The sequence below is a fragment of the Bradysia coprophila genome (genome assembly GCF_014529535.1).
Source record: "Bradysia coprophila strain Holo2 chromosome X unlocalized genomic scaffold, BU_Bcop_v1 contig_12, whole genome shotgun sequence".
NCBI classification, from domain to species: Eukaryota; Metazoa; Arthropoda; class Insecta; order Diptera; family Sciaridae; genus Bradysia; species Bradysia coprophila.
The window spans coordinates 6,233,808-6,243,904 of NW_023503293.1; the positions used below are offsets into that span (position 1 = coordinate 6,233,808).

A 10,097-nucleotide genomic window follows, 5' to 3' on the forward strand; every position below is an offset into this window, starting at 1 on the left:
TGACACGGCAGAGTAAAACAAACCAGGCAGGAACGGTTCATTTTCAAAACTTTAAATAAGTGACCTAATACACCGTATGAAAATGAACACTGATATAAATTGAAAAATTTGATTCACAACAAATATAGGGCTACTAGGTTATTCAGAGGTCCCTAGTCAAATCAGCGCTCCTGCCTGGTTAACTTTACTCTGTCGTGGGCGGCTGACCGTTTCCGGTAAAATTAATAGGTAACGTCAGATTTTTCGAAGTTAAATGCAAAGACGGGAACGCTAACGCTCATCCAACGTTAAATGTAAATGAACGACAGTGGAACTGTCAATTAAAAAAATAATTAAATTTTGACTCGACGGATTTTGATCAAACAGAATGCCAGTGAATATGATCTCAGGACTACGGTCGAGTAATTAGTTTTTCCATTTGACTTGTATCTGCTAAGCGATAAGAATTTCAAATCATGAAGAAACAAGGTTTTCCTAAGTCTTATCTCTCGACAAATATAAATCTGATTTTAAACTATATTACTTCACCGTAGTTCTGAGATTTTGTGTTGGATATGAGCGTTAGCGTTACCGTATTTGCATTTAGCGTCGAAAAATCTGACGTTTGACGTTACCTAATGTTTTCAATTAAGTTTATATAAAAATTGGTGCATTTTAGCGGCAAATCGTAGAACAAATTTTTGTTTAAGATAACGTTTTACGACCGTCAAAAACGAATTTCAAAAAACGGGATCCTCCATGGTAACGTCAAAAGCAGGAATGAGACACATTTGAAAAAAAAACTGTCTTTTATTAGTTGTATTTGATGATATAATTATTTCCAGTAATTTTTGTTTTCTTTTTTTTTTTGAATTCATAGTTTTTTTGTCCATTAGGATTTTACAAAAAAATGAGTAAATTTATATTCATTTTACCTCTCTTCAATTTTTGATTAGCAGAATAGCAAAAAATAAATTATTTTATCAAATCAATCAAATCGAAACATTTTCAACAACAAATAAAAAATCCAATGAAAGCCATAGAGTTTTACATGAACTTCAAGTGAAATTAGCAATTCCTGTACGTATTTGATCAAACCAGCAAAACAAAAAGCATTTTCGTCTGTTCAATTTCCCAACTCAGACACTTAACTCCCGGGCGCAGAAATTAACATTCACAAAATGGCGAAAATATACACACAAAAAATATCCGAAATTGTAGGCACCACAACCCGATACAATTAATTTGAAAAACGATTTATATGTTTGGTTGATCACGCTTAACAATCTGTTTCATGCTTGAGATGATTAAAATCCGAATCTCAAACTGGTTTTGCAAACATCGTTTTTCGAACAAAATGGATTCTGTCCAGTGTGAGGAACGGTTCATTCGAAAAAAGGCCACTTATGTTATGCAGAACAGGCTCAATAGAGGCGAAGTTGCGATAGATCCTGCGCAGTCTTCTCAAAGTGACGCAACTGCCGAAACAGATTCCTCTCTATCATTCCGCTTGATTTTTCAATCCTTTTTTTTAGATCATATGTTCCGATATAATCAATGATATTTCCGGCTCAACATCAACATGGTAGCCAGTTCATTCTTCAAACACTTCTGATCTGTCTTGTTTAGTTTCTATTTCCAAAATATTTTAAAAACTTGAACTTGAATTGGCAATTTTTCTTAGCGAATGTGGCGGTTCCAGCAAAATTTTCGTGTGAATTTTGTTGATCTTGCGAAGACGAGACTTTTAATCTTTAGGTAATGGATTTTACATGCTAAGAGTGTTGAAAGTATTGCCTGAAACGTGGAAAATACGGTTTTCGATGCAGATATCAGTTTTTAACCTGTTACAAGCGACAACGGCATGAATAATAAGCGACAAGCTTTGACTAATAAGGTCTTAAATAGCAAAAAGCATGATCAAAACCAGTAAAGTAAAAGATTTCTGAAATCAATCTCTGAAAATCTTCGATCAAATGAAGTAATAGATAGTAGAACTGTCAATATGCTTGACACCTGTGACAGGTCAATGGCGAAGTAATTTGATAGTTTCGAACACCAAAAACTGGATGACTTCTATCGTCGGGTCTGGGTGTTTACCTTTATGTTCCTATATTTTTATGTTGATATGAGCTTGTTGTAGTGCTCTGATGATTACTCTTAAAGTTTTCCTTTTAATTTGAATTGCTTCTATACTCATATAGCAGCTTTTTACGACTAGATTCGAGTGCCATATCTTATTGCAGCATCAAATAATTCATTAAAAATGAAAGCGGTTTGAGTGTATAAGCGGCACATTGAACAACAGTTTATTTAATGTAAGTTGGAGTAAAATTCGTATGCCTAAAAAATAGAAGGAAAATTTGCTGTTGTATTGACTCATAATTTTAAAGCGGCACTTGATGTCAGCTTGTAAGCTTGTAAAACAGAAATTATTGACTTCACAAGTAATTCATTGGGTTAAGAGTTTTTTTTTTGTTTGTTTGTCTTCTTCTTTTTTGGAAAAATATTTCTTAAAAAATACTTAATTTTTATAAATATTGTTTGTTGTTAGGGATAATTTTTCTTGTTTTATATTACACATTGTTTTCTTCTTCTTCATTTCTTTTTTTTTCTTTCTTTTGTTGTTTTAATGTTAATTAATTAACTAATTTTTATAGAATAGTACTCTTCGTCTTCACGATTATCTTCCTCTGTTTTACTTATTAACTTTCTTATCTTTGCATTTTACTTAAAACTTTCTTCCTTTTCTTCACATAAATAACATTATTCAAATTAATAAATTGGTTATTTAAGTTTTACCACACTTTCTCTCTCTCTCTCTTTTATGTGTCCTATAAGTTCAATATGTGTCTAAACAAAGTAACTAGAAACTTTTTCCCTTTTCGTTTACTTAAAAACAAAAATTTGATGTTTTCTAAACACGTAATTCGTTTGTTTTTTGCTTTTAATTTTTTCTTCTTTTTTTTTCATCTTGACAAATAAATTAAAAAATATTTTTAAGATTTATGCGTTTTATACTCTTTTTAAATTAAAACTTTTGTGTATTTTGCATTTAAATTATATAAAATGAGCGTGTTATTGATTCCATTGGTATATTACGGTAAAGCGTGTGACTCTTCCGATGGCTATACAGTGTGAGAACATAACGATATCCTGGACATCCAATGTTCATTTCATCCAACTTGCACATGCGATATATCCACATTTGGTATGCCAACACTCTACCTTCACTAAGGCCTATTTTTCAGCAATTTCATTTCTAAAATTTTCTTGAATTTCTAACAAATTTCTCAAAAAGGAGAAATTTGTGAGATTTTTGTTTTTTAGAAATTTTAGAAAGTCAGGAAACTCTAAGAAAGTTGAGGAACAAAATTTCCTAAAAATAGGCCCCACTTTACACATAGAATTCCGCATGTGGAACGAATAACAAAAATTGAATTGAAAGTGTTCGTTATCGTAATTCTCAGTATGCCAAAAAAAAACATTCTTCGAAAAGAAATAAAAATTTTTCGGAAAATTGACTTTTTCCAAGGAAAAAATAAAATAAAATTACAAAATTCTCCCGTTAAATGGCACTTTATGGTTTGAAAGCGAACTCGAAAGTAATGTCTTCGGCAAACATGTTAACCGAAGAACTTTAACAGTCAAACAATTGTTCACCGATTTTTCTTCTGCAAAGATTTTTCTTCTGTCATAAATCATAATCGACAATCACTGGATAAGCAGAATAAATCGCTAAATGCATGTTAGAGGACTTTGTTTTTAAATATTAAATTGAGTTCTTCCACAAACAAACAAAAAATTCGCAAGTTTGTTTCAGCTAAATTTACCCGTGCGTTCATTTTTGCTTGCATCAGGTGATTACAAAGCAAAAAAAATCGTGTCATCAATTTTTAACTTTTCAGAAACGACAAGACGCCATGCACAAACTACCGACGCTTCACAGTGTATCTGTATCTGACGAAAGGGTAAACTTTTGAAATTTTCTCCATAAATTTTGGAGTACGCAGGGAGAGGTGATTTCACATCATCGTCGACATCGTCGACAATATAATGACTAACCGTCTCTGAAAGGTTAAACATTTGACGACGTTTTATCGAAATGATATGACACCTCCCCCTCACGGTTTTTCTTTTATGGCAAACAAGAGACAGAACTTGAGAGAAGTAAACCTTTCTCTCAATTGAAGGCAACGGTGTCACAATACTTTGAAATCATTTGTTATACAGTTAACGGCACTGAATTTCACTGGTAATTTTTTTAAGTTAACTGTTTTGAATAGTTGACTGAAAAGTTGTTTGAATAAAATGATTTATAATCTGTCGTGCTTCGTCGTTCCGTGATTAGAAAAATATTCTCTTCTGTATCAGAGACACCAGAAAAATGTAACGCCCTGGTTCAATAAAATTGTCTTATCCCGAAAAACCATAAATCGGTTCTACTTCAGAAGTAGGTTAAGTGGAAACAACCCATATCTTGGAAATTATGGAGTGACGGAAAGTAGACATTCATGTAGAAATCAAGACAATTTGTACAAAATCAAATCTATTCATCAATTTTAAACATTTTGGCTCATTAACCCCAAATAGGTGAGTACTCGCACAATTTCCCCTTTCAATTTCCATTTTCAAATCAAAAAGATCAACCACAACACTAACTTAAAAAGAAAAAATTTAAAAAAAAATATTTGAAGAAACAAACTTACAGCAGAGAATCACAATAGCCAACTCGAAGAAGAGATTCTTCGTTTCTGTAGTTTTTATGAGGATAAAACAGAAAGCCGTAAAGCATTTTGATTAAACGGAAGAAAATCTATACCCGATCGGTTGGCCGTGGCATATTTTATTGTTTGTTCTTTTTGTTTTCTGTTTTGTTGCCATCAAGTACGGTTATCTTAAGAATTCATATCCACACATCCAACAGAACCAATAACTTCCCATTGCCTCAACAATCTGTTTGTGTGCAATCCATTTCTTTCTTACGCGTCAACCGATCTAATTCAGCCGCCGCATCAGATCGCATTGCCGTTATATCGCTAATATCTACGGTTCCATTCAGTGAACGAGGAGAAGCGGCCGCATTCGGACTACTACCAGGCGATCCAGCTTTTTTGTTCAACAGTGAATTGAAGAAATTCGCTAAGACCCCTTCACCGCCAGGCGTACCGGAATTCAATTTGCCGTCAATCTGCAAAAATTGAACCGTATGGTTAGCGTGACAATGATTTTCGGAAATTCTGATTAAAAAAAATAAAAAAAAATTGGGACATACCGGCGCTCTAGGCGTCGACTTTGGACCACTGGGAGTGCGCATCGGCGATTCGCCTCTACTTGATGGACTTTGCCCTTGCATAAGTAATTGTTGCTGTCGTGCTAGAAATGCTTGCTCATCTTCTGTTTGCACTTCGACTTCACGATTCGAGACAGTCTGTATGCGGAAGTGGCACAAAGTTTGTTTTTGGGTTAAACAATGGTCGAAAGAATCAATTGACTCAAAAGTATACCTTTCTCGTTGGTGGAGCCGTTATCACATCTGTGTAGTACTCGTCTGGTTTACAGGTTTGCATATTTTCGTGCAGAATACTAATCTTATTCATGTTATCCCAACCGGCGGGTCTAAAAATAATATTGGAAATCCACATTCAGTGGGAGGAGCCAAACCAAAATTGATTTTTTCATATCAAAAATGCCTTACATCAAAACCGCATCCTTTTCCACAACCAAGGCAGGTGTCCGGAATGGTAAATCGTAAATTCGATGTGTTAAATACTTGTACAGCAGATCACAATTTTTGTCTTCCTTTACACTGGTATAGAATAGCGACGCTCCGTGTTGAAGACAAAATCGTCGGATCCATTGTTGCATAAAATCGAAATGTTCGTCTTTGTAATCATACTCCTTTTCCAATGTAGTCATGTAATCAGTCTAATGGGTGGAAACGGTAATGAACGATCGTTAAGTACTAGTTAGTCATTGAAACAATGAAACAGCTTGAACCAAAAATGATTGAATCGAAACCCATTTCCAAGTGGAACAGTAAGATCCGTCACTTCAATCAATTGTAGTCGATGCAATAGTCACCTTTGTTACAACAACTACCATATCCAGGCCTATATTTGTCGTGAACGCTCCATCTGGAAGTGGTAAGACATCTTCATCGTCCACCGACGGAATACGAACCGTTCGCTTAATCGGTGAACTAGGATCTAAATGATCGCCCGTTTCACAATAATTTTGCCAAGCGGTAACAAGTCGCTGTCGTGATTCCTGTCTGTCATCTAAATTAGAAAAAGAAAAATTTCAGCCACTGATCATCAATGTTTCTTATAGTTTGACAGACCTGAGTCGATTTTCAATTGGTCCACATGATCAGCCAAAACTTTCATCCAATTTTGCAGTTGATCCAGCCAACTCCACGGTGAGGTCATTGACACTGTGAGTATTACTAATGTGTGAGCGTAGTTTGATTCGTTAAGGGCAAATTTCAGCAAATTGGAATGGCCTGGATCACCATCCAATACCCAAACGCCTAATCGAGTTAAGTCTGTGCGGTGAAGTTAAAGTAAAAATTTAGCAACGAAATTCCGTCCCATTTGCCGGTTAACTATGCGATAGACTTACCGTCTCTGTACTCGTCTCGGACATCAATGTAAGCGTATTCAAGTCCTGAACCCTTTTTCGGATCCTCAACACCCTGCAATTTTGCGATAAGCGTTGTTTTACCGGAAGAATTGTCACCTAACACCAGAACTGATTTGTTTGACGGTAATTTTGTGCTGCCTTGATTTTGCACGTCTGCCAATATTTCGGACCTGTGAATGGAATGGGTTTTTATTTACCAACAAGTTTCAATACAGTGACCATCTAGTATGTGTACACACAGCATGGGGTTGAGTAAAAATGAAAGTAATTCGAGAATCGTAGCTACAACCGAATATACCTACTTTTAGTCGCCAAAAACCGAGGAGACAGCAAGGAAAGAATATGGAATATGCGGAACTGTGAAAATTACTGACAATTGTTTTTAGTTTGTCGGCTTGACGTGACTCAGTTTGGCTAGATTAATAATATTGTGTGACGGCACAGCACTCTTAACTATTCATTGATTCATTCACAAACAGCTTTTATGAGCAAATTGTGTATACTGACCATATGACCGTCTGAGGCGCCAAGTCGAGTCGACTGACTTATATTCATTTATATAAAAAAAATCGGTTTTGGTTGGATGTCAGCGCTACTCGAACTGCAGAAGAGCTGAGGATTCGGAAATATTTTCCTTAGAAAGCCTTCAAGGTTTTTGCTATCGGAATTTAGGTATACATGCAGGCATAGGTTCATTGCACAACTGAGGTCACCTGTTTATTGGATACTAGGTCTGTCTTCTCTATTAAGCCCATAAAGTTTCAAGTAAAAACTCCGCTTCTTCTAAAACACCATATCTACCTACTACTACTACTATAGACATAATATCCCGATTGTACAGGACGCACATATTTGATTTTTTTTAGCGAAACCGTCCGAATGTCATGGAAATGCATTCAGCTAAATCCTCAGATAAATCTCCAGCCTAACTCTGACCCTAACTTAATCAAAACAATTGATAAAGCGGCAGCGTATTATGCATAGCGTAAAACATGAAATTAATTATATTTTTGTGCACAATAAAAATGCATTTTATTCGCATTGTTTTGTTGTTGTTGTTCAATAAATTATGTGTGTGTGCTGTCAAGAAAGTCTCACGGAACTTGAAAAATGGTTAAATGCAATTCGCAAGAATTTGCAGACAAAAAGTCCGAGTCGACAATTTAACAACATAAAAAAAATGGCTAAGCAAAATTGTCGGATCAAAGATTTGACAAATTTTTCACATTTTTCTTACACAATGCATTTGTATAATACAAAATTTCTGAAAATGACTCATGTCCCACCTTACACAGAACACATATAGACGAAGAATGTGTCAAAATATTAATTCATCCGACGACGACGGTGTATAATATTGTCAAGGAAAATGTTCAAAATGAGATCATAAATATTAGACAAACAAAATCAGTCGAAAATCACTCAATTCGGTCGTTACTACCCAACCCATATTTTTTTGTCAAAAATCAATTAGAGACAAGACTATTTACGTCAACCAGCAGCATTTTCGTGGATAATAATAAAAATTTCACTAGAGTTCAGGTGCGCTCTGACATCCGCGGATTATGAATTTTTTCGTTCAAGTGCCACGCACAACTCGTACAAAACCTGAGAGCATATTTGGACAAGCCACGATCCCCCCGGTGGTAGTCTAATCGCGGTGCCAAAACATTTTGCACAAAAACCCCCAATCAACAACCATAATCACTTACCACAAATTTTCCTTTGCATCGTTTGTATCCTTTTTCCGTGCACTTCCATTATTATTATTCATTTGTGATGTAATTTCCATTATTTTCACTTAAAAAATATTTCCAAACAATTTGTTCCCTTTCCTACTTTCCCAAACACAAAACTTTTATTAATGTTCTCACAAATGTGCTGGTGTGTCGAAAATACTTTTCCTTAGAAATTTAGTTCACACAAGAATATTTTGCGTATTCCTTGGCACCGTCATTCATTTCATTATATGGAGTGAAGTTGGCCCTATGACGTCATTTTCTGTGAGAGTTTGACAGTGCAGCGCAGCCAACTGTAGCATTTAATTTTATAATGAAGATTTTTCAGGTGTGCTGACAGTGATGACAGTCAATTCACATAAAACCCATCAAATTGAAATTTCTTTGAATTTGCCTAATTTTTTGCAATGAACGTACATACAAACCACAGGTATGGCTGATTCCTTAACTCGGTCGCACTCATTATTTTGATCAAACTAATTTCAGCACGAGTGAGATATTGATCATTGATTTTTTGTGCATGCCTAGACAATAGACTTCTTTTTCTTGTCCACGTACCCCGAATCCAGCACTTATGGTGTTGACATCCTCATAATTATGTAAAAATCCCTTACAAAGTATATTTTTCTGCACGTTAATGCACGGATAATGCTCGAGCAGGCACTGTAGGCACGCCAGAAAGTGCTAAGGAAGTTGAGGAATACCTCCAAATAAATTTCTAAAAATCAAAAATTTGACTTTTGATTTTTAGAAATTTATTTGGAGGTATTGCTCGACTCCCTTAGCACTTTCCGGTGTGCCTAAAGTGGACAAGACGCAATAACCGGCAACGTGTTTTATAATTTTGATTGAATGAATAAACTAGCTGTAAACTGCATCCACATTATGTCGAAACCGATGCTAGGTATTGTCAATCGACCGATTTGTCAAGAAGGCATAGAGTTACTTTTAATTCTGCTGTTCCATTTCAAGGATATTTTACCAGAAAAAAGTTATATCACCTGAAAATAGAGCGCAAAGAATGAAGTACTGAAAAAATTGTAACTGCTCTACAGGCCGACGTTTCCTTTAAAATAAGCTCTGAGATGCGTTAGACTCTACTTTTCATTTTAAATGTGATTAATTTTCTACGCCTCAACAGCTGAAAAGGTAAACAAATTTTTCCAGCTCACTGTCTCCCTATTAAAGAGCGTATATCGCGTATGCTCATTACAGACTTAAGTAAAAACATTAGAAATTTTGCGCAAATGACGTTTAATTTATAAGTCAACTTATAAGTTGGAAATTTTACTATTCATCAGGAAGAATCCTACGTGCATTAATAAACGAAAAAAATCGGTGTATCGACAAGTTTAGTTTGTTTCAACAGAGTGTTATGATGAAAGAGAAAGAAATATTTTGACAAGTACCCCAAGGCAACTTATAATAGACTGGTCTTCGGTCCTCTCGCTCTCAACGTAACATCTTGAAAGAGAAAGCAATGTTTTGACAAGTACCCCAAGGTAAGTTATAACTAACTAGTCTTCGGTTCTCTCGCTCTGATCATAACAATCTACTGAAAGCAACATCAAGCTTAAAGCGTATCAAGTTGGTGTTCGTTTACATGAATCCTAAAAGACATTAAAAAAATGCATGAAAGTGTTCCTAGAAATTTTTTTAAATTAATTTAGTTAATTATTCAAGTAGAATCCTTTCAAATTATTTATTGACGAAGCACATAATTGTAAGTATAGT

The 10,097-nt window shown here is 35.0% G+C and overlaps 1 protein-coding gene across 1 annotated transcript; it reads right to left on the bottom strand.

Annotated features, from left to right (window-relative positions):
• Positions 1–2,594: 2,594 nt before the first annotated feature.
• LOC119067330 (cytoplasmic dynein 1 light intermediate chain 1) lies at positions 2,595–8,627 on the bottom strand. Its single transcript, XM_037170234.1, has 8 exons — positions 8,337–8,627; positions 6,604–6,794; positions 6,323–6,526; positions 6,064–6,260; positions 5,678–5,907; positions 5,487–5,598; positions 5,255–5,410; positions 2,595–5,170 (listed from the first exon to the last, which is right to left on the bottom strand). The coding sequence occupies exons 1-8, from the start codon at positions 8,414–8,416 to the stop codon at positions 4,928–4,930; spliced, it is 1,413 nt and encodes a 470-aa protein (XP_037026129.1). The 5' UTR covers positions 8,417–8,627; the 3' UTR covers positions 2,595–4,927.
• Positions 8,628–10,097: the final 1,470 nt, after the last annotated feature.

What these genes read in the sequence shown, in the direction of transcription:
- LOC119067330 (XM_037170234.1), bottom strand. Translation starts at nt 8,416, where the DNA reads ATGGAAATTACATCACAAATGAATAATAATAATGGAAGTGCACGGAAA. An exon ending in GATGCAAAGGAAAATTTGTG is followed by an intron (nt 6,795 to 8,336) that starts GTAAGTGATTAT and finishes TTCCATTCACAG; the next exon opens with GTCCGAAATATTGGCAGACG. An exon ending in AGTCGACGCCTAGAGCGCCG is followed by an intron (nt 5,171 to 5,254) that starts GTATGTCCCAAT and finishes CAATTTTTGCAG; the next exon opens with ATTGACGGCAAATTGAATTC.